The sequence below is a fragment of the Suncus etruscus genome, chromosome 15, assembly GCF_024139225.1.
Source record: "Suncus etruscus isolate mSunEtr1 chromosome 15, mSunEtr1.pri.cur, whole genome shotgun sequence".
In the NCBI taxonomy this organism is placed as follows: Eukaryota; Metazoa; Chordata; class Mammalia; order Eulipotyphla; family Soricidae; genus Suncus; species Suncus etruscus.
Window position 1 is genome coordinate 89,452,024 of NC_064862.1, and position 27,684 is coordinate 89,479,707.

The 27,684-nt window shown below is 51.1% G+C and overlaps 1 protein-coding gene across 1 annotated transcript; it reads right to left on the bottom strand.

The window, feature by feature from the left end:
• Positions 1 to 4,655: 4,655 nt before the first annotated feature.
• Positions 4,656 to 26,816, bottom strand: LOC126030151 (F-box/LRR-repeat protein 12-like). Its single transcript, XM_049788334.1, is given in 7 exon segments — positions 4,656 to 4,889; positions 7,060 to 7,270; positions 9,662 to 9,771; positions 9,773 to 10,570; positions 13,951 to 14,023; positions 25,923 to 26,109; positions 26,720 to 26,816. Coding segments are annotated over 7 exon segments (1,710 nt in total).
• Between the last annotated feature and the right edge of the window lie 868 nt (positions 26,817 to 27,684).

Here is a 27,684-nt window from a genome sequence, read left to right on the forward strand (position 1 = left end):
GGGTTATAACAGGTCACTTTATCACTTGTGAGTGAGGACTTGTGAGTCCTCTCTGTCTCTGGTTTAAAAGCCAGATGTTCTTCCTAATGTGTCCCCTTACCCCATTTTCAGTGGTCTCTCCAGAGGGCAGAGATAGCTCTGAGTGCTCCCGTAGTACCTTCCTTTAACCCACCCTCTCCCCATCACAAGGCTGTATAACATTCAGCACTCGAGAAAGTTCATGCAGGGGGAGGCCTCTCTCCTGAAGGGAGTCAATTCCATTTTCTGCCACTATGATTAGGGAGGAGAGTTGGGAGGTGCCAGGGTTTTTAATCGGAGAACCACAACATCCTTTGTCAAGATGAAGCTGCCTTTGCCTGGAAGCCCCCCCCCCCAACCAGTTGGCATTTTTGCTTTTGCTATTTGCTTTTATTTCCGTCACACTCACCCTGGCCATCTCGATGAACTATGTTCCCCAATGCTTGCGTTAAAAGGAGACTGATGTGGAAGATGCCAGCCAGGAAAAAGGAATCAATCAGTCCAGCTTAAGAAGCGGCTGAGGCACATCCTTGATGTTCAGCTTCAAAGCTGCCTCTTAAGCTCCAGGAACCCACAAAATGCCATCTGTCTCCCCAGCATCCTGGGTCTCAAGACCAGAGATCCCAGACTCTGGTCCCCTCCGCCTAGCCACGCCCCCTGCTTAAGGACCTGGGACGAGGCCACGCCCCCAAGAGGCAGTCCAGTCCTGGTTGTGGCCACGCCCCTCAGGCCTCACCAGCCTTGGTTGAAGCCCCGCCCCATGCTTCGCCCCGCCCATTACGAACCACGCCCTCTAATAAACCTCGCCCTCAGGGTCCTGCCTCTTGGGCCCCTTCTCCCTGTCCCCATAAGACTTTGTCCTGGGCTGTTACTAGATCATAGCTGAGACCACACCCCTCGCGGAGACCACGCCCCTAGGTCCAGTTTCCCCGCCCCACAGAGACCACGCCCTTGGGCCTGTTTCCTAGGGGCTATGAAATTCTGGGTCAGGGTATTGCTTGCCCTGCATTTACGATACCTCCTAGACACTGCGTGTTAATTTTTGCCTCGGTCTTACTTGGATTATTGAGAGAGGAGGGATGTTGGCTGGTGTATGGCAAATGAAGCAGTGCCCCACTGTTGCAGTCAATGCCCCTCGGTCTCTCTCTCTTTCTCTGCCCCTCTCTCTTCCTCTCTCTGTCTCCTCTCTCTGTCTCTCTCTGTCTGTCTGTCTCTGTCTGTCTCTCTATGTCTCTCTCCTCTCTGTCTCTCCGCTCTCTCTCCTCTCTATGTGTCTCTCTCTTCTCTCTCTGTCTCTCTGTCTCTCTCTGTCTCTGTCTCTCTCTCCTTTTCTCTCTCTCTTTCTCTGCTCCTCTCTCCTGTCTCTCTCTCCTTTCTCTCTCCTCTTTCTGTCTCCTCTCTGTCTCTGTCTGTCTCTCTGTGTCTCTCTCCTCTCTGTCTCTGTCTGTCTCTGTCTGTCTCTCTCTCTGTGTCTCTCTCCTCTCTGTCTCTCCTCTCTCTGTTTCTCTCTGTCTCTGTCTCTCTGTCTCTCTCTGTGTCTCTCTCCTCTCTTCTCTCCTCTCTGTGTCTCTCTCCTCTCTTCTCTCCTCTCTGTGTCTCTCTCCTCTCTCTCTGTCTCTCTCTGTCTCTCTGTCTCTCTCTCTGTGTCTCTCTGTCTGTCTGTCTCTCTCTCTGTCTCTCTCTGTCTCTCTCTCTGTCTCTCTCTCTCTGTCTCTCTCTCTCTGTCTCTCTCTCTCTGTCTCTCTCTCTCTGTCTCTGTCTCTCTCTCTCTCTCTCTCTCTCTCTCTCTCTCTCTCTCTCTCTCTCTCTCTCTCTCTCTCTCTCTCTCTCTCTCTCTCTCTCTCTCTCAGAGGGGGCACACCCTGCAGCACTCAGGGCTACTCCTGGCTCTGATCTCAGAAATCGGACCATATGGAATGCTGGAGATTGAACCAAGTCTGCAAGGCAGCCTGAGCCTCTCTCTTTCCCTGGCCTGTTCGAGAATTTAAATTTCTCTGAATTTCCTGCCCAAGCAAGACATGACCAGTGTCACTAACATGACTAAGTCGTTGCTGTACTACCATCACCTGGCGAAACACGGTACTACAACCGATCTGGAGCTAAGCCAAGTCTTTTGCCTCTGCTTTGGGGTTTGTTGGCTGAGAAGCTCCTGAATTGGAGCCGCTGGCTGGTTGGTAATTGGCTTGTGATGGACCTCTGGCCTCTATTTACCCTCTGGTCTGTGTGCATTATTTACTGTGGAACAGCATAACTGGTTCAACTTCTCCTATCATGGGATTCCCTATCCCTTTTGGGCGCTGTGGGATAACCAAACCTCAACCCAACTCCCAGGGATCTTTTCACTTCGGTTTCTATTCCTTCCTGCTCTCCTTCCAGCACCTCCATATGGCCCACTTTTGGAAGCCAACCTAGAACCTTCGGGGGGAAAACTGGCACCAGAGTTTGCTGCCCCCAGATCCAGCCCATATGTGCTCTGCAGTGGCTCAGGTGCTTGCCTTGCACGATGTCAACACACCACAGGATCCCCCCAGGGCCACATCTGGACTGATCCCTGAGCATGGAACCAGAGGAAATTTTCAACACAACAGATCTTCCACATGAAGAAGCTCTGAGAAGCTCTCCATTTCTGCCCCTTTCCCTCTTGATGCTGCCCACCAAGTGGAACTTGCTGGGTGTAGGCCAAGCGCAGGGACTGGTTTATTGTTTGTTTGTTTGTTTGTTTGTTTGTTTGTTTGGTTGGTTGGTTGGTTGGTTGGTTTTTGAGCCATATCCCGTGACCCTCAGGGGTTACTCCTGCCTAAGCACTCAGAAATCCCTCCTGGCTTAGGGGACCCTATGGGACACCTGGGATGGAACCGAGGTCTGTTCTGGGTCAGCCTCGTGCAAGGCAAAAGCCCTAAAACTGTGCTACTGCTCTGGACCCTGTTTTTGCTTTTGATTGGGGGCCAGAGCCTGTGATGCTCAGGGTTTACTCCTGGCTCTGCACTCAGAAATCACTCCTGGTGTTCGGGGCCCTATGGGATGCCTGAATCGAACCCATGTCTGACAACTGCAAGGCAAGTGAACTGGTGAACGCTCACTGCAGCTAGAGTCTAGAATGAATACCTCTCGGACCAGAGAGGGCATCAGGGGAAGGTGCGTGGCTTGGGAGATTCAATCCACAGCACTGGGCCTTCGTGCGCCTCTGGGAGTGGCCTCTGGATGTCAGGCCAGGTGTGGCTTCCCAGACAAAAAAGCAACATTCTTCTCATGATGGGGGGCTCAAGGGCCACAGGGCCCTATACCTGTGTCTTTCAAGAGGTTCATATATTATATAATTATGTGCTATTAAAACTATATATGAATTTATGTTATGTAAATATAATACTTTGTATATTAACATTTAAAATCATATTCTATTAAAGTCTAATATGACCATGCTAATACTTAAATTATTAATGGGCCACGCTCGGCAGTGCTCAGATTTACTCCTGGCTCTGCACTCAGAAATCACTCCTGCAGCCTCAGGGGACCCAAGGGCATATTGGAAATGGATCCCAAATGGCCGGTGCCTGGAAAACGCCCTCCCTGCCTTGTATTATTGCACTGATGCTCCCTGGTCTAGGAATATTTGACCACTGAGTGAACACATTGCATTTTTTGGAAAACAAAACAACTTGTATTTTTTGTATAATACATATAAATCATAATCTTTATTTTGAAAACAAACCAAACCTAGAAAATGAGTTAAGAAAAACAAGAAGATAGAACAGAGAGCCTTTGGGAACCATCTTAGCAATCTGTACCCCGGACCATATGACAGTCTGCATTAGGCCAGCTTTGGGTTGTAGAAATCCTTCTAGAACTGTCATATCTCTCTGCCCAAGGTAGAATGTGAACCTCACACTCACCTTCATGTCCTCATCCTGTACCCTGGCTTTCTGGAGACATTTAGGAGGACAGGAAATGGTACTTGGTGACTGAATACACAGAGTGTCAGTTTAGCCATTCGCAGACCTAGGGTGCAGAGCAGGTCGCTGCAAAGTTGCCAGTATCCCAATCTCAGCAACTTAGTGGGACCCCAAGCAGATCGAGTTCCAGATTCTTCTATGGGCTATGGGTTCCCCCATAAACCTCGGAATCCACACTTCTATACTTGTGCTCATCACATCTTGGGGAACGTGCGAGAATTCAGCGGTTTGCTGCTGACCTCCACCAATCCATGATCTGGGGAGACCAGCTCCAGGATCCTCAGCCAAGGCAAGTTGAGGCAGGAGGAGAGCAGTTTGGAGCGAGGGTGCACACGTCCCAGGTATGGGTTGTTGCCAAGAGACCGAGGCACTCCAGCATGGGGATCTCCTCCAGTGATGCCAGGACACTGGACAACAGGCTCTCGATGGTCACCCGAAAGTGACGCATGTCACGGAGGTGACAGCAGGATGCTGGACACTGTCAGCCAAGATGGTGCAGCCCAGCACTTCGATTCTCTTCAGGGGACTCAGCTCTTGCAAGCCCCTGTCCAGCCCTACTTCGGTGAGGCAGTAGGTGCGACCAAGAATGAGTCAACACAACCCTGGAAGCAGCTGTCACCACAGGTGGCAGTCCTGGAAGGTCGGTATGCAGTGCAGCACCAGCTGCTCCATCCAGGACATGGGAGGTCACAGCTGTGCATCTCCAGTCGGTGCAAGGAGAGGGGCAGGCTGGCCATGGAGATGAGCCGTGTGCAGGCTCATGCACTGCAGGTGGGAACACTTCTGGCCCAGCACCTTGAAGAGGTCCAGCAACATCATGAAGACTGAAGTGCTCGATACTTGGTAGTCCTTCAGGAGCAACCACTGTAGCCTGGACCCTATGCAGTGGTGGAGGACATGCCAGACAATCTTGAGGTGCACCTAGGAGGGGTGGCAGATGAGAGGTGAGTGTTGTCCCCTTTGGGTTGGAGATGGCACAGTAGATCCTGTTTCTTTCTTCCCCTGCTGTGCCTTGTGCCCTGGATACTATAAGCAAGGGTCTGTACACACTCGGGCTGTGTGTGTGTGTGTGTGTGTGTGTGTGTGTGTGTGTTCGTGTGTGTATCTGTCTGTATCTCTCTCTCCTTTGCCCCCATTAGAACACATGTTTCTGGGCATGTTTCCTCACTCATTTCATCTCTGTTAAAACAATATGTAGACCCACATGGTGGCTTAAAAGTATTCCCCCCTCTATCCTGGACTTTTCGCACTATCCAAAAACAACCTCTCAAAACCAGGGAGGTGTCAAGTGACAGCACGGTGGCGTTGGTGTTTGCTTGGATGTGGTCAACCCAGATCCGGCATCCCATTGAGCCCCTTTGCTTGCCAGCAGCAATATCTGACTGCAGAGCCAGGAGGAAGCCCTGCGTGTCTCCATTTAAGGTCCAAAATACAACTCAAAAACAAAACGAAACTGGGCCCTGAGAGTTAGTTCATTTCTGGAGCATAAGTTTGGTACTCAGGAGCTTGGAGTTTGATGCCCACCGGCACTACTTCCTGAATAACCAGCCAGAGAAGCCACTGAATGCGTCCTGGAATTATTAAAATCGCCCTTTGAAATATAAATTTTAGTTTTTGGGCCACACCCGGCGGTGCTCAGGGGTCACTCCTGGCTGTCTGCTCAGAAATAGCTCCTGGCAGGCACAGGGGACCATGTGGGACACCGGGATTCGAACCAACCACCTTTGGTCCTGGAATGGCTGCTTGCAAGGCAAACGCCGCTGTGCTATCTCTCCGGGCCCTGAAATATAAATTTTAAAATAAAAAAATATTTTCTGTGGTTTTGGGGCCACACCCGGTGATGCTCAGGGGTTGCTCCTGACTATGCGCTCAGAATTCGCTCCTGGCTCCTGGGATATGGGAGAAGGCGGGAGATGGGGATGGGGAAGACGGGGAGGTTCCCGGGGTCAGAGGTCTTAAGACCAGCCTTGCAAAAGTGAATGGCAGTTAGGCAAGTGGCTTGCTTCTGAGGCCAAGGAGCGGGTTTATATACAGAGGGGCGTGGCTAAATCTTAAAGGGGCGTGGCTATGAGTGAGGCCTAATCCGAGAGCCAGGCTGGGGAGAAGAGGCCTAGGACTGGGGCGAAGGAGACTGAAGGTACTGCTAGAAAGGGGACCAAACTCCTAAGGAGGGAAGGGGTGGGGACGAAGAGAGGGTCACAGCTAAGGCACCCCAGAGGAACTCCTGAGCCACCAGGAGTGTGCAGTGTGCATTACGAGGGTGCAGAGCCAGGAGCAACCCCTGAATGGAGCAAGCTGTGGCACCAACCAAAGAAACAAACAAACAAACAAACAAAGAGAGAGACCAGGAGTTAGGTTCATCTTTAGTTAAATATTTATTTTTATTTCTGGACAGGGCCAAAGTGCCTGGGATCTGAGGGCCATGTGAGGGCCCGGGAGGCCACAGCAAGCAAAGCAAGAACTTTCATAGTATGCATTCTCTCTCTCACTCTTCCCCTTTGAGATCCCTGTCAATGCCTCTCTCTCTCTCTCTCTCTCTCTCTCTCTCTCTCTCTCTCTCTCTCTCTCTCTCTCTCTCTCTCTCTCTCTCTCTCTCTCCCTTCTCCTATTCCCCCCACAGTTCTGCCTTTTCCATGTTAGAACACTGCAGGGCATATTTCTCCGCCTGTCCGATTCCAACTTGCTGTTGTCCCACTCCATAACAGACTGTTGGAGTGCCCTCCCCCCCCCCCAAAAAAAACCCTAAAAACAAGTGCAGAGCTGGAGAGATAGCGGGGGCGGGGGGGGGGGAAGGTGTCTTGCTTGAAGCAGTCAACTCAGGACCAATCCCTGCTTTCCCATAGGTCCCCCAACCTAAGCCTATCAGGAATCAGTTGAGCTCAGAGCCAGGAGGATCCACTGAGCACTACTGGTTGTGGCCCCAAAAATATGAACTGCAAAAAAAAGGGGGGGCCAAAGAGTTAGTTCATCAACCGAGGCACAATGTTGGCCCTCATGAGCCCCAATATCCAGTAGGAGCCTCACAGGATGAGTGACCGCAATGTCCAAAGCAGCTGAGGTGCCCCCAGTAGCTGTCCTGGAAGGTATGCACATGGTCTAGGACCAGCTGCTCCAGGTGTGGCAGTGCACCATCCTCCTCCTCATGTGCCATCCAGACCAGAGATGTCACATCTGTCATCTCCAGGTAGCACAGGATGCGAGGCAGGCTGGCCATCGGGATGAGCAGCAGGTGGGCCATGTGCCGGTTCAGGCGATGCAGGTGGGGGCTGTACTGAAATAGTACCTTGAGGAAACCTGTAATCCTGAGGTGGGACTGCCGATGCCAGCCTCATTCTATTTGCCATGGTGGCCAAGTCACTTCTTGCAATGGGACTAGGAGAGAGAAGAAGGGAGGCAGGTAAGAGGTGAGCCTGTGCCCCATCTAGCTTAACATGAGTGGCCCCCCACATAGGACCACAGCTGCTCCCCATTTCCTTCTTCCCATAGGTGTGCCATATCTCCCAGATTATTATAATATAGTGACTAGATACAAGCATACCTTGCATATGTGCTCTCGCTGTCTCTATTTCTCTTTCTCTCCCCTTCTCCTGGAAATTCGACTATTTTCTGTCTCTATCTCTATATCTCTATGTGTCTCTGTGTCTCCTCACAAATGGATCCAGCCACTCCTTAGGAGTTCTGCCTTTTCCATGTAGGACATGCAGGACATGTTTCCCCGCCACCTTGTTCTCTGTTACAACACACTGAGATCCACAGGTGGGCTCCAAGTGTTCTCCCATCCATCCTGGACTGTTGGGGTGTCCAAAAACAATCCCCCATTGTAGGGTACCTATCTGAGACCCACCCATTTCTGGGAGGGGTCTTGGGAACCGGATAATAGGTGGAACCTTACCTGCAAGTCCCGGCCCATTCCTGGGAGGGGTCTTGGAATAGGTAGATAAACCCGGAAGCCAGGGGATTAAGGGGCTTTGCCTTTTGGCCCTGCTGGGCTCTCGGAGGAAGATGACTGAATTATAAGATGCAGGGCTAGCAAAGTATTGCTGTGCTTAAAAGGTTATGAGATAGGCCATACACATGTGGTGAATAGGGCATGAATAAAGTTGTTGCTTCCTGACGCCTGCCTGTGAGTGAGTGATTACGCTGATTACCTGGGCCAGGAACCCACCGGTTGGATGGGGGATGAAGCCACGTGGCTGGGGCCTAAGCACAAAGGCCTCCATCCATTGCCATCCAGCCCCATCGTTAATTATTTCATGCTACACCCCATAAAACAGGGTGGAGTTGGAGCTATAGCACTGTGGGCAGCATGTTTTCCTTGCAAGCCATTGACCGGAGTTCCATCCATGGCTTCCCTTAGGGTCTCCATTATGCCATGAAGAGAGTTCTGGAGGAATCCCTAATCATCAGCAGGTTTGATAAAAACAACAACAACAACAACAACAACAAAAACACCTGAGGCCAGAGAGCTAGTTCTTCATCTGGGGCACAAGCTTGGCACTCAGGAGCCCCAATATCCATGTTGCTCCTAGAAGCATCTCATTCATTCCCACCTAGGCTCTGGCAAGGGGGAATAACTCGGATTCCTGGTGCTTTCCATGGTGCCTTTCTCAGCACCTAGCTCAAATTCCTGGGGATATCCACCCACACCCTCTCCCCAGCCCACCAGCTTCTGTCACTGTGGACCCAGTGAGCTGTCTGGAGTCTGAAATTCTCCTGGATCAAGATCAGGTCCCTTCATGGCTTGAATGCATCTTGCCTACTAAAAAATATGGTGCCCAAAGAACATGCGTTATTAATGGGTCACACCAGCAGAACTCAAGAATCAACTCAGGTACTGCATTTACTCTAGGCAAGCTCCAGAGAACCTATGGGATGCTGGATATCAAACATGAGTCAGGCCAGGCCAGGAAAATGCCCTCCCTCTGGCTATCCTGGCTACCACCCTGTAGATGCAACACCACCCCACCCTGCTCTAGGAATATGTGACAACTTAGCAAACCCACAGTTTCTGGACAACAAAATAACATGTGTTTCTGGAAGAGCTAAAGGAAACCTAGGGGCTGAAAAGATAGCATAGCAGTAGGGCATTTGCCTTGCAAGCAGCCAATTCAGAACAGAAGGTGGTTTGAATCTCTGCATCCCATAAAGTTCCCTGTGCCTTCCAGGGGTGATTTCTAAGGGCAGAGTAAGGAGTACCCCCTGAGCATTGCCCAGTGTGACACACACATACACACACAAACACAAAAGGAAAAAAAAATATAGACGGACTCAAAACAAAACAAAAAAACTGGGAAATGAGTAAGAACTATAAGAAACTGCAGAAAACTTGGGGAACCTTCTCATCCTTTGTACCCCAGATCATATGACTGCCTGCATTTGCCAACTAAGAGGTATGGGAATCCTCGGTCACGTCAAATCTCACTGCCCAAGGCAGAACCTCAATCTCACCCTCACCCAGGGTCCCCCATCCTGTGCCCCAAGGGAAGAAGACTGGCTTCCTGGAGGCATTTTGAAGCTCCAAGATTGCTACTTGCTTCTTGCCTACTGAACACTGAAAGTCAGTTCCCACCAGGATGTTGGGGGGGGGGGGCAGGTCTCTGAGAAGCTAACAGTGTCCCATTCTGGCAACTTAGTGGGACCCAGAGCAGATCGAGTTCCCAATTCATCTATGGATTCTGGGCTCCCCAACATACCATTTATCCCGGTTTCCAAACCATGGTGAGGACAGACAATCCAGCGAGAATTTGTTGGAATATTTTGGATTCCTGATGAACCTCCACCAGTCCGTGGTCTGGGGGGGGAGCTGCCCCAACAATGACCCGACAGTGGGGCAACTCTTTCTTCAGCATCGCCTCAGCTTCCTGCCCCTCCCAGCCCTGCCCCTGCAGCTCCAGGACCCTCAGCCGGGGCAAGGTGAGGCAGGAGGAGAGAAGGGCAGCAAATGGGATCAGGCACATTTCACCAGTGCTACATGTCGAGAGAAGACTGAGGCTGGCCAGCTTGGGGAGCCCCTCCAGCGCCTCCAGGCCTGTGGCTGTGAGGGTCCCAACAGTCACCCGGATATGGCGCACATCCCGAAGGTGGCGGCTGATGGCCTGCAGGACACTGTCAGTGGAGATGAGGCTGCCCAGCACCTCGATCCTCTGCAGGTGGCTCAGCTCCCGGAGGCCTCTGTCTAGCCCTTCCTGACTGATCCAGTAGGTGCCACATAGGATGAGAGAGCGCAGTGTGGGGAAGCAAGTGAGGCGCCTCAGGTAGTGGTCCTGGAAGGTGGGCATGTGGTCCAGCACCAGCTGCTCCAGGTGAGGCAGCGCGCCCTCGTCCTCCTTACAATCTATCCAGATGTCACAACTGTGAATCTCCAGCCGGCGCAGGGTGCGAGGCAGGCTGGCCATGGGAATGGAGACCAGTTCAGCCAAACGGATGCTGAGGCGCTGCAGGTGGGGGCACTTCTTGCCCAGCACCTTGAAGAACTCGGGCGGAATACTATGGAGCGTGGAACGGCACCTGGGGTGCGATTGCACGTAGCCCTGCAGGTACAGCGACTGCAGGTTGAACTTTATGTAGCGGCGGAGGACATACCAGATTATCTTGAATTGCACCTAGAGGTAGGCAGGTAACAGGTGAGCTTATGACACGTCTGGTCTTGGAGACGGGTAGCCCCCCAACATAGGGGCACAGCTGCTCCCTGTTTCTTTTCATCTACTGGGTGAACCTTGTGGCCCTAAATCCTGTAAGTCAGGGCATGTACACACGCTTGCCTTCTAAACATGCAGTTTCCCTCTGTCTCTCTCTGTTTCTTTTTTTGTTTTTATTTTTGTTTTTGAGCCACACCCGGCGGTGCTCAGGGGTTACTCCTGGCTGTCTGCTCAGAAATTGCTCCTGGCAGGCACAGGGGACCATGTGGGACACCGGGATTCGAACCAACCACCTTTGGTCCTGGATCGGCTGCTTGCAAGGCAAACGCCACTGTGCTATCTCTCCGGGCCCCTCTCTCTCTGTTTCTATCTATCTATGTCCCTCTCTCCCTCACAACAAATCAATTTACTCCCCAGAAATTCTGCCTTTTCCCAGTTATGACACATGCTGGGCATATTTCCTCATGCATTTTGATCTGGTATAACACACTGAAGACCCACATGTGGTCTGCCAGTGCTGTTTCTCTTCATACAGGACTCTTGTGGTGTCTAAAAACTACACCCTAAAAATCAGGGTAGAGTCAGAGAGATAGAACAAAAGAGTGGGTGTCTGTTTTGAGTGTGGTCAACACAAGTTCAATTGCTGGCATATCATAGGGTCCCCTTTCCCTGCCAGAAGTGATTTCTGAGTGCACAGCCCAGAGGAACTCCGAGTGTCCAAGCTCAGATCCAAAAGCAAACTTAAAAAGCTTGAGAGCTAGTTCCTATTTGGGGTACAAGCTAGGTACTCAGGAGCCTGGAGTTCAATGCCACTTTTTCTGTGCATCACCTGGAGTGTGCCAAATATGCCCCCAACGAAGCAAGAGTAGCCCCTAATTAATGCCAGGTATGGTTCAAATCCCCCATTCTCAAAATAAAGAAAAACATTTTCAAAAAAATTTTTTTTTGGTTTTTGGACACACCCAATGACACACAGGGGTTACTTCTGGCTATGCACTTAGAAATTGTTCCTGGCTTGGGGGAACATACTGGATCCCCAGGATCAAGTAGGTCTGTCCTGAGTAGCAGCGTGAAGGCAAATGCACTACCGCTATACTGTTGCTCCGCCCCCACCCCAAATCTTTTTTTTTTTTTAATTTTTATTTTGACCAAAGTGGATTACAAATCTTTCACAGTAATTTTTTAGGTACACCGTGATATTGAATCGGGGCACTCCCACAACCAATGTTGTCCTCCCTTCACCCCTGTTCCCAGCATGCATCCCACATCCCCCTCCTTTACCACCTAGGTTGCTAGTATAAGAGGTCTTCTCTGTGTCTAGCATGTCTGATCATTTTTTTATTTCTAATTAATATTCATATGACTGTCTGGTTTTGGTACCCTCCATTATTTCCCCCTCAATTTGTGAGGTGAGATAAGATGGTTCAAATTATGTGGTTCTGTTGGAAGAAAAGAAAAAAATAATAAAATGGGGCAAAAATCAAAGAAGCGGGCCCGGAGAGATAGCACAGCGGCATTTGCCTTGCAAGCAGCCGATCCAGGACCAAAGGTGGTTGGTTCGAATCCCGGTGTCCCATATGGTCCCCCGTGCCTGCCAGAAGCTATTTCTGAGCAGACAGCCAGGAGCAACCCCTGAGCAACGCCGGGTGTGGCCCAAAAAAAAAAAAAAAATCAAAGAAGCAAAAAACGGGAGGAGACCTTCTAGACTAGAGGCTATAAATATAAGTTTTAGAGAAGAAAGGGAAAAGGCAGAAACCTAACAACAATACTAAAATTTTTTTTAAAAAACTCGAAAAGCACCACAGCAATAAAGTTACCAACCACACAATAACCAGAGTCCTGAAATTTAAAAAAAAAAAAAAAAAGAAAAGAAAAGAAAAGAAAACCCATGGAGGGGGGGAACAAGCAACATATAACATAAATAGCAAAACCAAAAATATATATAGTTAATTTGTGCCTCTCTCTTTTTTTTTTCCTTGCATAGGCACAGTAAATATTGGGGAAATTAGAAAGGAAATTCCCTTGGCCTAAGAGATATAGGGTTTCTCCACCCTTGAAGTATACTGTCATGGGAATAACATGGGAGTAACTTCTTTTACTCTCCCCTTGATCCTTTGGTGGTGTCTGGAAACTTTCTCTCCATCATGGATGATAAAATCCTGCCTCTGTAGCTAGAGGTCTTGGTATTTGCACAGGTCAAAGGATGGAGCCTAGGATGGAGTCTTTCTTTATGGTTCTAGGAGTTCTGTCCCATCATTGTTGTTTTAATCAGTCTTCTGTTGTTGGTTTTTGCCCCGATCCTAGGATAAAGCATAGAATAGAGTCTTTCCTTATATTTCCAGAAGATCTGCTCAGTTGCAGTTGTCTCATTCAGACTTCTGGGGTTAGAGATCTTGGTTGTCGTACACGTCATAGGCCAAGGCCTAGACTAGGGTCTTTTTTGATTGGTGCCAGGATAAGTTCTGCCCAGTCATGGTTATCACAGTCAGTCTTCTGTAGATATTGAAGCTGGCTTTTCTACCAATCAAAGAATGGCTTGTCTTCTGAATTCATCTGATTGTTAGGAGGTGAGGTAAGACAACCTGCTCTTAGTCCAAGTTGTTGCCATTTCCTCATTATGAGGATGTCATATCAAAACCGACACATGTTGGTGTCAGAGCAGTGTTAAGAATGTCCCAGAGGGGGCTGGAAAGATAGCATGGAGGTAAGACGTTTGCCTTTCATGCAGAAGAACGGTGGTTCGAATCCCAGCGTCCCATATGGTCCCCTGTGCTCACCAGGGGTGATTTCTGAGCCTAGAGCCAGGAGTAACCCCTGAGCACTGCCGGGTGTGACCCAAAAAACAAAAAACAAAAAAAGAATATCCATGAGGTGCCAGCCCTGTCATACAAGGCAAGTTCGCCTCCCTCTGCGATGTCTCCGGCACCATGTCTAAATATATATTTGGCTTTCGGCCACACCTAGCCGTGATTAGCACCAAATCTGAGTACTGTGCACAGGAACCTGTGGTGGATTTGCGGGGGGGGGGGGGGGGGGGGAGACACCCACCACAGGTTCCTGTGCACAGTACTCAGATTTGGGGGGGATTACTGAGCCTAGATCTGCCACATGCCCTCTATTGCCCCCCCCACACTTGTCTTATCGCTCAAGCCCAGTTTTTATTCTTATTGTTGCGAAAGCTGCAGGTGGATCCGGTTGCTCGTCTGCCCTCTGCAACATGTCAATTCACTCCAGATGCTCCTTGGGCCCTGCATTCATTCCCCCATGAAGATGCGCCTCTAAAACCAGGTTGCAGCGCCACCACTACTGGCCCTGATCGGGGTCCCAGGGGAGCCCCCCCATACCTCCCGGAGGCGCAGGTCGGCGTGTCGCCACATCAAGGGGTCGTGCACGAGGCTCTTCCAGCGGCGGCAGACCCTGAGGGACAGGGAGGGAGAAAGGGGGGCGAACGCCGAGTCAGAACGGCCCAGGCAAGGCCTGGCCTGCTCTTGGGGTTCCCGGGACCGGCGCTCACCTGGCGTTGCGGACCCGCTCCCACACCGGGAGGAGCGAGAGGATGTCCAGCAGCACCAGGTCCGGCAGGTCGTCCAGAGACGCCATCAGCCCGCGGGGTCCCCGAGGCGATCCTGGGGATTTGGGGGAACACAGGTTGACATCCGCTGGCAGCAGCGTCAAAGCGTCGGTGCAACCTCACAAGGAGGCGGGGCTAGAATGGTTGAGGGGCGTGGCTATAGGGATGACCAATCAGCGGGGCGGATGGGCGGGGCTACGTTCGTTGGGGGCGTGGCTCGGCTTCTGGGAAGCCTTGCTAGGAGGATGTGCCTGCAGGGAAAAAGCAATGGACTGTATCACCAGCAAACAGGGAAATACTTGGGGCGGGGAGGCTAGGAAGGAATAATGGCGAAAGTGATTGCCCGCTGCTAATTGATGGAATCCCCGCTGCCGGATTGGAAACTTGGAACAGGGCACTAGAGAGATCGCAAGGCAGAGAGGGCTTTGGCCTTGCATGTGGCCTTTCCTGGTTAGGGCCCTGACATCTGGCATGGTGTCTTGGGCCCTCCAGGAGTGTGCAGAGCCTGCAGTGTGCATATTTGAGGGTGCAGACACCGGAGCAACCTCAGAGAGTCCAAAGTTGTGGCGCCAATCAAAGAAACAAATAGACACAAAGAGGAATCGAGTATGATGTCCATCTTTAGTTAAATAAAGTTTGTTTTACTTGTTTGGACAGGGCCAGAGTGCCTGAAATCCAAGGGGGGGGGGGCATGTGAGGAGCAGAGAAGCTACAGCACGCAAAGCAAGAACTCCCTTAGTACATATGCGCTCGCTCTCTCTCTCTCTCTCTCTCTCTCTCTCTCTCTCTCTCTCTCTCTCTCTCTCTCTCTCTCTCTCTCTCTCTCTCTCTCTCTCTGTCTCTCTTCCCCCCCCTCTCTCTCCCCACATTGGAATCCAGCAGTTCTCTATCTCTGTCAGTCTCTATGACTGTGTGTGTGTGTGTGTGTGTGTGTGTGTGTGTGTGTGTGTGTGTGTCCCCGTCCTTTGTCATTTGGATGCAGCCACTTCCCAGAAGTTCTGCCTTTTCCAGGATAGGACACATGTAGGGCATGTTTTCCTGCCCATCTGATCCCACTCACAACATGAAATGACCAAAAGGATGGCCTTCAAGTGTTGTCCCCATCCATGGCGGACCATTGGGTTCCCAAAACAACTCCCCCCCAAAACAGAATTGGGGCCAGAGATATAGCACAGTGGGGAGGGTGTTTTTCCTTGAAGCAGTCAATCCAGGCCCAATGCCTGGCTTCCCACAGAGTAACCCTAACACAAGACTGCCAGGAGGGAGTTCTGAGCTCAGACTAGGAGGAACTGTGAGCACTGCCAGTTGTGGCCCAAACAATGGGCACAAACTTGGCACTCATGAACCCCAATATTCGGTAGGTGCCACACAGAATGAGCCAGAGCAGTGCCCAGAAGCAGTTGGGGCAAGGTAGGTGGCAGGGGGTGGAGAGATAACACAGAGGTAGGGCATTTGCCTTGCATGCAACCCAAGAGGGACACAGTTCGATTCTGGCATCCCATATAGTACCCAGCCTGCCAGGGGCAATTTCTGAGCATAGAGCCAGGAGGAACCCCTGAGTACCGCTTTGTGTGGCCCCAAAACCAATTAATCAATAAATAAAGTTGCGGGTTTCTTTAAATAAAGGTAAATGGCAGTCCTCAAAGGTGGGCACCGGTCCGGCACCAGCTGCTCCAGGCAAGGCAGCCCACCCAGGCTTCCCAGTGCACCATCAAAACCAGGAATTTGTCTCAGCTGTGTGTCACTAGCTGGCAGAGGGTTCGAGGCAGGCTTCATCCTATGTGCAAGAACACATGTCACATATTCTTGGGAAGACCCTAGGATGACTAGAGAGAAAGGGAAGAAGGTAAGAGGGAGTCTGTGCTGCATATGGTTTTTTTTTTTGTTTGTTTGTTTTTTGTTTTTGTTTTTGTTTTTGGGCCACACCCGGTGACGCTCAGGGGTTACTCCTGGCTATGCACTCAGAAGTCGCTCCTGGCTTGGGGGACCATATGGGACGCCGGGGGATCGAACCGCGGTCCATCCGAGGCTAGCGCAGGCAAGGCAGGCACCTTACCTTTGGCGCCACCGCCCGGCCCTGCATATGGTTTTAAAGATGGATAGCCCCCCTAAATAGGAGCTTGGTGCTCCCTGATTCTTTCTTCCCCGAATGAGCTTTGTGACCCTGGACACTATAAGCAAGTGCCTTTACACAAGCATGCCTTCTAAGCATTCTCTCTCTGTTTCTCTGTCTCTGTTTCTCTCTACTCTCCCCATTGGATCTAGCCACTCCCTAGAAGTTCTTGCTTTTCCTTGCAGGACACTTGTAGGACAAGTTAGAACATGGTTCCCAGCCAGTTTTGGTCTCTGTTACAACACATACAGGCATACAGAGTGGTCTTCAAGAATAATATCCTTCCATGCCTGACCTGTGGTGTGTCCAGAAAACAAATCCTAAAAATCCAAAGGGGGCTGGACCAATAGCACAGTGTGAGGTTTGTTTTTTGTTTTTTGTTTTTTTTTTTTTGCAAGGAGTTGATCCAAGTTCGACCCAGAATTTCCATAGGGTCGCCATCCTACCAGGAGTGAGTTCTCAGTGCAGAGACATTAGGAACTCCGATCATCACTGAGTGTGGCCCCCTCAAAAAAACTAAAAACTAACAACCCACCAAGAGCCAGAAAGCTATTTGTTAATCTGGAGCACAAGCTTGGTACACAGAAACCCCAATATCTGTTTTTACTACTGGGAGCATCTCATACTTTCCCGCCTGTGTTGGGCAAGGTGAAAGATTTTGATATCTGCTCCTTCCCTAGGAGAAAGAGGAGGAGCCTGGTGAGGTTAAGGGTATTGGGAGGTGGGATCAAAGCAATAGCACAGTGCTAGAGCATTTATTTGCCTTGTATGCAGCCTAAACCAGGTCAGACTGAGTTCAATTCCACGCATCCCATATGGTCCTCGAGCCTAACAAGAGCGATTTCTGAGCTCAAAGCTAGCAGGAACCCTGAAACACTACTGAATGTGGCCCCAACCCAAAACAAAACAAAACAAAAAAAAGGGAGTACATTAAGAAGGCACTGGTCTTGCACACAGCCAACGTGGGCTCAGTTCCCCAATATCATATATGGTCCTCTGAGCCCTGGCAGGAGTGACCCCAGAATTTAGAACTAGGAATAAGCCTGTCGCACCACCAGGTATATCAACCAATCCCTCCCCCAAAATGCATATTCTCCTTAGTAAAAAGCAAATTAGAAATAAAGCCATGAAATAGAATCTCATCATGAGCCTGGAATAAAAAAGGAAGACGATGAAATGGTCTTTTCCCTCCCTCCCTTTTATTGCTGTTGTATAGCAGGGAGGCATGTTCTGGTGGTGGTGGTCGAATATGTGCTCACGTGGTCCTGGTGTTCACAACTTGCTTACAGCCCTCCTAGGGACGCAGCTGCCAAGCATGGCGCACATCGGTCCTGTGGGGGGATCCCACAGAGTGCTGAAAGTGCTAGGGGTTGCCCACCATACTTAAGTACCTTTCATTGCTGTGCTTGCAAATACATAATATGCACCAAAAATCACACATTCATCTGGGGTGGTGGGTGGGGTGGGGCTGCTGCACCAGATCTAGTTCTGCCCTTACCTTGGTGCATGTGGGTAACGCTGGAGGCTTGGCCCCAGTGGCTTAGGCTTTGCCAATAGATCTTTTGTTATTATCTGTGCCAATTCTCAAGCCCACCCAGACATTTTCAAGCAAAGAAATGCTCCACCAGCCAGTCCACCAGTCCAACTTTCGTGTGGCTTATACACATAGTGTAATAAAAGACATTGTGGAAGACTGATGCAAAGTGGTGGGAAAAGCTGCAAGCAGCTATAAAGAGGACCATCTACTACAGGTGAGGAAGCTGTGGTATATCCACACAAAATGCGTCTTTGCAGAGATCCGAACGATAGTACAGCACGGAGGTCCTTTGCCTTGTGTGTGGCCAACCTGGGTGTGATTCCTGGCACCCTCTTAGATCTTGCCACCCCATTACCAGGAGGGAATCCTGAGAATAGCTAGATGTGGCCCTCTAAATTAAACCAAAAATGTCTTTGTGAAAGGTAAGCTAAATGACACATGACAAGTAAATCTCAAAGAAATGTTTTTACTTTTCCTTGAATACATTATTTGAAATGACTTTAAACAAAAACTGTGAACAGATTTACCAAGAATTCTGTGCCCAGTCATCTCCAGGGATTATGTTTTCCAAATCCACAGAAGCACAAATCAGACCAGGGCACAGCTAGGACCGCAATATTGTTCTGTGAGTTCCCCCAGGGACATTCCACTTTGGAGAAAGGAATTCAACAGGTCTGAGTTGAATGGATGACAAGGTCGATGAGCGTCTTGTCCCAATTTATTGGGCCATCCACACAGCTGAGTTAAGCCACTTGCAGACGTGGGTTGGGGCAGGTCCCTGAGAATTTGACAGTACCCCACCCACAGCAACTTCGTAGGACCTGCAGCAGATCAAGTTCCAGATTCTTCTATGGGCTATGGGCTCCCCAATATTCATCGGAATCCACAGTCCTATCCTTGTGCTCATCGTATCTTGGGGAACTTGCAAGAATTCAGTGGTTTGCTGGTTGACCTCCACCACTCCATGGTCTGGGGGAGACCAGCTCTGACAATGACCCGAGAGTGGGGCAGCCCTCTCCTCATCATCACCGCTGATTCCTGCCACTGCCAGCATATTTCTTGCAACTCCAAGACCCTCAGCTGGGGCAAAGTGAGGCAGGAGGAGAGCAGTTTTGCAGCGAGGGTGCCAAGAGACTGAGGTGCTCCAGCATGGGGATTACTTTCTATTTTTTGGGGGGGTCCACACCCGGTGACGCTCAGGGGTTACTCCTGGCTATGCGCTCAGAAGTCGCTCCTGGCTTGGGGGACCATATGGGATGCCGGGGGATCGAACTGTGGTCCATCCTAGGCTAGCACAGGCAAGGCAGGCACCTTACCTCTAGCGCCACCACCCGGCCCCTCATAGGGATTACTTTCATTGATGCCAGGCCACTGGTCAAGAAGCCCTCTATGGTCACCCGGATGTGGCACACATCTCGAAAGTAGCAGCTGATGGCCCACAGGGCACTGTCAGCCGAGATGGTCCAGCCCAGCATCTCAATCTTCTGCAGGGGCCCCTGTCCAGTCCTGCTTCGGTGAGGCAGTAGGTGCCACCCAGAATGAGCCAGTACAACAATGGAAGCACCTAAGTCACCACAGGTGGCAGTCCTGGAAGGAGGGCACACAGTCCAGCACCAGCTACTCCAGGTATGCATTCCATCCAGGACATGAACATGTCACATCTGTGTATCTCGAGCTGGCTCAGGGTGTGAGGCAGGCTGGCCCTGGGGGTTACCAGCAGTTTGGTCAAGTGCAGGCTCAGGCGCTGCAGGTGGGGGCACTTCTGGCCCAACACCTTGAAGAGGACCAGCAACTTCATGAAGACTGAGGTGCTCAATACTTGGTAGCCCTTCAGGTGCAGCAACTGCAGCCTGGACCCTATGCAGTGGAGGAGGACATGCCAGACAATCTTGAGGTGCACCTAGAATGAGTGGCAGATCAGAGGTGAGCGTTGCCCCCTTGGGGAGGGAGGTGGCACCATGCAGATAGGAGCAAGCACCACCTTCTTCCCCTGGTTCTGCCTTGTGCTCTAGATACTATAAGCAAGGGCCTTGCCACATACTGGTCCTCTCTCTCTCTCTCTCTCTCTCTCTCTCTCTCTCTCTCTCTCTCTCTCTCTCTCTCTCTCTCTCTCTCTCTCTCTCTCTCTCTCTCTCTTTCTCTCTCTTTCTCTCTCTCTCTCTCTCTCTCCCTCTCTCCCCCCCTCCTGTTCCCTAATTAGAACATGTTTCCAGGCAGGTTTCCTCATCATTTCATCTCTGTTAAAACAATCTGTGGACCCACACAGTGGCTTAAAGTATTGTTCCCTTTCATTCCGGACTGTTGCACTGTCCAAAAACAACCCCTTAAAACCAGTGATACCACAGTGGAGTTCGTGTTTGGCTTGGATTTGGTTGACCCAGATTTGATCCCTGGCATCTCGTTGAGCCTCCTTGCCTGCCAGCAGCAATATCTGAGCACAGAACCAGGAGGAAGCCCTGAGTACCTCCATTTAAGGTCCAAATTACAACTCAAATACAAAACAAAGCTTGGCCTGAGAGTTAGTTCATTTCTGGAGCAGAAGTTTGGTCCTCAGGAGCATGGAGTTCAATGCCCAGCACCTCCATTTTCTCTGAGCATCACCGGCAGTGCCTCTTGAATAACCAGCCATTCAAGCCACTGAATGCTGCCTGGCATGATTCAAATTGGCCTTCACAAAATAAATGTTAAAATATTTTTTTTAGGGGCCGGGCGGTGGCGCTGGAGGTAAGGTGCCTGCCTTGCCTGCGCTAGCCTAGGACGGACCTCGGTTCGATCCCCCGGCGTCCCATATGGTCCCCCAAGAAGCCAGGAGCAACTTCTGAGCGCATAGCCAGGAGTAACCCCTGAGCGTCACAGGGTGTGGCCCAAAAACCAAAAAAAAAAAAAAAAAAAAAAATATTTTTTTTATTTTGGGGGTCACACCTGTTTGATTCTCAGGGGTTACTCCTGGCTAAGCGCTCAGAAATTGCCCCTGGCTTGGGGGGACCATATGGGATGCCGGGGGATCGAACCACCATCCTTCCTTGGCTAGCGCTTGCCAGGCAGACACCTTACCTCTAGTGCCACCTCACCAGCCACTTTTTTTTTTTTGTTTTTGTAGGCCACATCCAATGACACTCAGGGGTTACTCCTGACTATGCACTCAGAAATTGCTCCTGGCTTGGGGGACCATATGAAATGCTGAAGATCAAATGCAGTTCCGTCCTGTGTCAGCCTGGTGCCAGGCAAACGCCTTACCCCTATGCTATTCCTCCGGCCCTTAAATAAAAATTGTTAAAATTTCTACAATTTAGGGGCTGGAGAGATAGCATGGAGGTAGGGTGTTTGCCTTGTATGCAGAAGGACAGTGGTTCGAATCCTGGCATCCCGTATGGTACCCCATGTCTGCCAGGAGCGATTTCTGAGTGTAGAGCCAGGATTAACCCCTAAACACTGCCAGGTGTGACCCAAAAACCAAAAAAAAAAAAAAAAAAAAAAGATTTCTTTAATTTAATGGAGCACAAAAACACCTGATTCTAGTGGCCCCGTCATTGGCCCTGATGGGGTAAAAAGGGGCGCCCCTCTTACCTTGTAGGGTTTCAGGTTGGTGTGTCACCACATCCAAGGGTCCTGCAGGAGCCTCTTCCTGGCAGCCTCTCTGGGGTAGCAGACTCTTAGGGCAGTGGGGAAAACACACTGCAGTCAGAAAGACCCCTGAAGGGCTCAGAGCTCAGGGAGCCCCGCGAACCCTCGCTCACCTGGATATGCGGGCCCGGTCCTACACCTGGAGGAGAAAGACTTCCAACAGCACCAAGTCCAGCAGGTCATTCAGAGTCGCCATCAGCCTGCAGGGGAATCCTCCGAATGGTTCCTGGGACATGGGGGAATGGGAAGATGGGGCGGCTCATGGGGAAGGGGGGGGGAGGAAGAAGATTGGGATGGGGAAGATGGGGCGGTTCCGGGGGGGGGGGGGTCTGAGGGCTTAAGACCAGCCTTGCAAAAGTGACTGTCAGTTAGGCAAGTGGCTTGCTTCTGAGGCCAAGGAGCAGGTTTATATACAGAGGGGTGGAGCTAAATCAGTAAGAGGCGTGGCTCTTAGTGAGGACCAATCCGGGAGCGAGGCAACCCAGGCCCAATACCTGGTTTTCCAAAGGTTCCCCCAACCCACGCCTGTCAGGAATCAGTTCTGAGCTCAGAGCCAGGAGGATCCACTGAGCACTGTTGGTTGTGGCCCCAAAACTATAAAATAAAAAAAAAACTAGCCAAAGAGCTAGTTCATCAATGAGGCACAATGTTGGCCCTCATGAGCCCCAGTATCCAATAGGAGCCACCCAGGATGAGTGACTGCACAATGTCCAAAGCAGTTGAGGTGTCCCCAGTGGCTGTCCAGGAAGGTGTGGACTTGGTCCAGCACCAGCTGCTCCAGGTGTGGCAGCTCGCCCTTGTCCACCTCATGTGCCATCCAGACCAGAGAGATGTCACAGCTGTACATCTCCAGGTCTCGCAGGGTGTGGGGCAGGCTGGCTATGGGGGTGAGCAGCAGATCAGCCATATGCAGACTCATGCAATGCCTGTGGGGGTTGTCGTGAAATAGTACCTTTAGGAAACTTGTAAACCTTAGGTTTGTCTGCCAATGCCCTTATACTTGCAAAGAATGTCGGCGACATCCGATATGCCATGGTGGACATGTCATATACCCTTGGGAGGCAACTAGAAGAGAAAAGAGGGGAAGCAGGTAATAGATGAGCCTGTGCCCCATTTAGCTTGAGTTGGGCAGCCCCCCACATAGGAGCACATTTGCTCCCCATTTCCCTCTTCGCAGGGATGTGCCATGTGACCTTGATTACTATAAGCAAGTGACTGGCATGCCATGCCTGCTGGAGTGATTTCTGAAGGCAGAGTCTGGAGTTACCCCTAAGTGCTGCCGGTGTGATAAAAAAAAAAAAAAACAGAAAAGAAAATATATAGAAGAAAAGAAAACAAAATAAAACACTAGGGAATGAGTGAGAACTATAAGAAATTTTAGAAACTTGGGGAACGTTCACATCCTTTGTACCCCGGACCATAGACAGCCTGCATTTGCTAACCAACCATCATCTCAGATCTCACTGCCCAAGGCAGAACCTGAATCTCACCCTCACTCAGGGGCTCCCATCCTGTGCCCCAAAGGAAGAAGATTGGCTTCCTGGAGGCATTAGGAGGCTCTGGGTTTGCTACTTGCCTACTGAACCCTGAGAGTCAGTTTCCCCACTTCAGGATGTGGGTGGGGGGCAGGTCTCTGAGAAGCTGACAGTGTCCCCTTCCCGGCAATCAACTGGGACCCAGAGCAGATCGAGTTCCAGATTCACCTATGAACTCTAGGCTCCCCAAACATACCTTGCATTCCGGATTCCGACCCGTAATGTGGACAGACATCCCAGCGGGAACTTGTTAGAATTCTTTGGATTGCTGATGTACCTCCACCAGTCTGTGGTCTTGGGGGGAGCCGCCCCAACAATGACCCGACAGTGTGGCAGCTCTTTCTTCAGCATCGACTCAGCTTCCTGCCCCTCCCAGCCCTGCCCCTGCAGCTCCAGGACCCCCAGCCGGGGCAAGGTGAGGCAGGAGGAGAGGAGGGCTGCAAATGGGATCAGGCACAATTCACCAGTACCACATGTCGAGAGAAGACTGAGGCTGGCCAGCATGGGGAGCCCCTCCAGCGCCTCCAGGCCGGTGGCTGTGAGGGTCCCAACAGTCACCCGGATGTGGCGCACATCTCGAAGGTGGCGGCTGATGGCCTGCAGGACAGTCAGTGGAGATGAGACTGCCCAGCACCTCGATCCTCTGCAGGTGGCTCAGCTCACATAGGCCACTGTCCAGCCCCTCCTGGGTGAGTCTGTAAGTGCCACAGAGGATGAGAGAGCGCAGCGCAGGGAAGCAAGTGAGGCGCCCCAGGTGGCAGTCCTGGAAGGTGGGCACGTGGTCCAGCACCAGCTGCTCCAGGCGAGGCAGCGCGCCCTCGTCCTCCTTACAAGCCATCTAGCTCAGGGAGATGTCACAGCTGTGAATCTCCAGCCGGCGCAGGGTTCGAGGCAGGCTGGCCATGGGCATGATGAGCAGTTTAGCCAAACGGATGCTGAGGCGCTGCAGGCGGGGACACTTCTTGCCCAGCACCTTGAAGAGCTCCGGCCGAATACTATGGAACGTGGTGTGGTTCCTGGAGCGAGACTGAACATAGCTCTGCAGGTACAGCGACTGCAGGTTGAACCTTATGTAGCGACGGAGGACATGCCAGATGATCTTGAAGCGCACCTAGAGTGGTAGGTAAAGGTGAGTCTGTGATCCATCTGGTTTTGGAGATGGGCAGCCCCCCACATAGGGGCCCAGCTGCTCCCTGTTTCTTTCCATCCACTGGGTGAGCCTTGTGGCCCTAGATCCTGTAAGCCAGGGCCTATACACATACTTGCCGTCTAAACATGCAGTTTCACTCTGTCTTTGTCTCTCTCTATCTGTGTCTCTATCTATGTCTCACCCTTCGCACAACGTATCAATTCACTCTCCACAAATTCTGCTTTTTCCCGGTTATGACTCATACCGGGCATGTTTCATCACCCATTTTGACCTGTTACAACATGCTGAGGACCCACATGTTGGTCTGCCAGTGCTGTTTTCCTTCATAAAGGACTCTGGTGGTGTCTAAAAACTACACCCCAAAATTCAGGGCAGAGCCAGAGTGATAGCACAAAGGGATGGGTGTTTGCCTTGCATGTGGTTGCCCAAAGTTCAATCCCTGGCATACTATAGGGTTCCCCTTCCCTGCTAGGAGTGATTTCTGAGTGCAGTGACTGGAGGAATCCCTGAGTGTCCAAGTTGAGATGCAAAAAAACCTTTAAAAATGGGGTGGGGCTAGAGAGCTAGTTCCTATCTGGGGAGTAAGTTTGGTACTCGGGACCCTGGAGTTCAATGCCACTTTTTCTGTGCATCCCCAGGAGTGTGCCAAATATGCCCCCATCAGGCCAAGAGTAGCCCCTGATTAATACCAGGTATGGTTCAAATCTCCATGCTCAAAATAAAAATAATAATAATTTTTTTTTTTTTGGTTTTTGGGCCTTACCCATTGATGCACTTCTGGCTATGCGCTTATAAATCGTTACTGGCTTTAGGGGCCATATAGTATTCTGGGGCTCTAACAGGTCTGTCTTGGGCAGCAGCGTGAAGGCAAATGCCCTACCCCTATGCTATTGCTCCAGCCCCCAAAATAAAAAAAAATTTAAGACCCACTCAATTTGTTGGAAACAAAGCAGAAGAGCTCAAGAAGTTACTTCTGCTCAGTGCTCAAGAATATCCAAGAGGGTCCGTAGCAGTGGCGCAAATGGTAGGCCATTTGCCTTGCATGCAGGTCACCTAGGAAGGGGCTGTGGCTCGATTTTCCGGTGTTCAAACCAGGAGCCATTTCTGAGCGCATAGCTAGGATTAACCCGTGAGTGTGACCGGGTGTGGCCCCAAAACAAAACAAAAAGAATTTTCTTGAGGTGCCAGTCCTGTCATACAAGGCAAGTTCGCATCCCTCTGTGATGTCTCCAGCACCATATATATTTATATTTATATTTATGTTTATATATATATTTGGCTTTCGGCCACATCCAGCCCTGATTAGGGCAAATCTTAGCACTGTGCTCAGGAACCTGTGACAGGTTTGCTGAGGGGGGAGGCCCCGGGATTAAGGGATCCTAGATCTGCCGCATGCCCTGCAATCGCCCCCCACACTTGGCCTATCGCTCAAGCCCAATTTTTATTCTTTCTGTTGCGAGAGTTGCCTGTGGATCTGGTTGCTTAGCTGCCCTTCCCGGGATGTCAATTCACTCCAGATGCTAGCTGGGCCCTGTGCGTTCTGATCCCCCCTGAAGATGTGTCCCTAACACCAGGTTCTAGTGGCCCCCTCCCTGGCCCAGATCGGGGTCCCAGGGGCTGCTCCCCCATACCTCCTTGAGGGGCAGGTCGGCGTGTCGCCACATCAAGGGGTCCCGCACGAGCCTCTTCCAGCGCCGGCAGACCCTGAGGGCAGGGAAGGAAGTGAACCCCGAGTCAGAACGGCCCAAGAGGGCTCAGATCTCAGGCACCCCTGGACCCACCTCACCTGGCGTTGCGGACCCGCTCGCGCACCGGGAGGAGCGAGAGGATCTCCAGCAGCACCAAGTCCGGCAGGTCGTTCAGAGACGCCATCGGCCCGCGGGGGTTCGTGCGAGGCGATCCTGAGGGTTCAGGGGGACACAGGTCGAGTTCCGCTGACATAGCCTCAGAGCGTCGGTGCAGTACTGCCAGGGCTGCAAGTTCGGAGGGAGACCCGCGGGAGAGGAGGTGGGGCTGGTATATATAGCGCTGGGCGGGGCTACGTGGGGATGTGGGCGTGGCTATATGGATGGCCAATAGGAGTAGGTGGGGCGGAGCTCAATTCTTTCGGGGCGTGGCTATAACGGACCAACGCGGAAGCGCGGCGGGGCGGCTAATCACTCGGGGGCGTGGCTTGACTTCTGGGAAGCCCAAAGTAGGAGGACGAGTCTACATGGGAAAAGCAACTGGCAGCATTACTGGAAAGCAGGAAAATGTTTGGGGCGGGGAGGCTAGGAAGGAATGATTGCGAAAGTTATGGCCCTGCTGCTGACAGGGATTGAGAACTTGGAACGGGGGGCCGAAGCGATAGCAAGGCGGGGGGCTTTGGCCTTGCATGTAGCCCCACTGGTTAGGGCCCTGACAGCTGATATGGTGTCTTGGGCCCTCCAGGAGTGTGCAGAATGCTCAGTGTGCATTTCTGAGGGTGCAGAGCCAGGAGCAACCCCGGTTTCCCATAAGGTTGCCCAACCCATCCCTGCCAGGAGTGAGTTCTGAGATCAGAGCCAGAGAAACCTCTGAGAGCTGCCAATTGTGCTCAAAAACCGAACTCAAAAAGAAACACAGGGAACTGAGAGCAGGTCATCAGCTGGGGCACAAGCTTGGCACTCAGGAGCCCCAATATCCGGAAGGTGCTGCCCATGATGAGCCTTCTGGCCTGGAGTACTTTAAGCAAGACCTGTATACCCAATGTCTTCTACATATGCTCTCTCCCTCTTGCTGTCTCTCTTGCTCTCACTCTCCTCTCTCCTCCTCCCATTAGGATCCAGCCATTCTGTGTCTGTCTGTCTCTGTCTTTCTTTCTCTGTTTCTCTCTTTCCTCCTCCCATTAGGATCCAGCCATTCTGTGTCTGTCTGTCTCTTTCTTTCTCTGTTTCTCTCTTTCCTCCTCCCATTGGGATCCAGCCATTCTGTTTCTGTCTCTCTCATACTCTTCTCACATGTTCTCTCTCTCTCCTCTCTCTCCTCTCTCTCCTCTCTCTCCTCTCTCTCTCCTCTCTCTCCTCTCTCTCCTCTCTCTCTCCTCTCTCTCTCTCTCTCTCTCTCTCTCTCTCTCTCTCTCTCTCTCTCTCTCTCTCTCTCTCTCTCTCTCTCTCTCTCCTCTCTTCTCTGTTCTCTCTTTCTGTCCCGTGACTTTGTTCTTAAAAATTCTGAATCTTGGGACCAGAGAGATAGCACAGTGGCGTTTGTCTTGATAGCAGCTGATTCAGGACCTAAGGTGGTTGGTTCGAATCTGGCATCCCATATGGTCCCCTGTGCCTACCAGAAGCTATTTCTCAGCAGATAGCCAGGAGTAACCCCTGAGCACCGCCGGGTTTGGCCCAAAAACCAAAAAAAAAAAAAAAAAAAGACCAAAAAAGCTGAATATCAATGTGAATTTTTCTGTCATTTACCACAAAACTTATTGCTGGCTCATTTGGGTAATGGAAGAACTCTGTTCTTTGTCCATGTTTTTTATTGATATCTTGATTTTGGACTGATTGTAAAGAAAGAGCCAACTCACAGAGTGC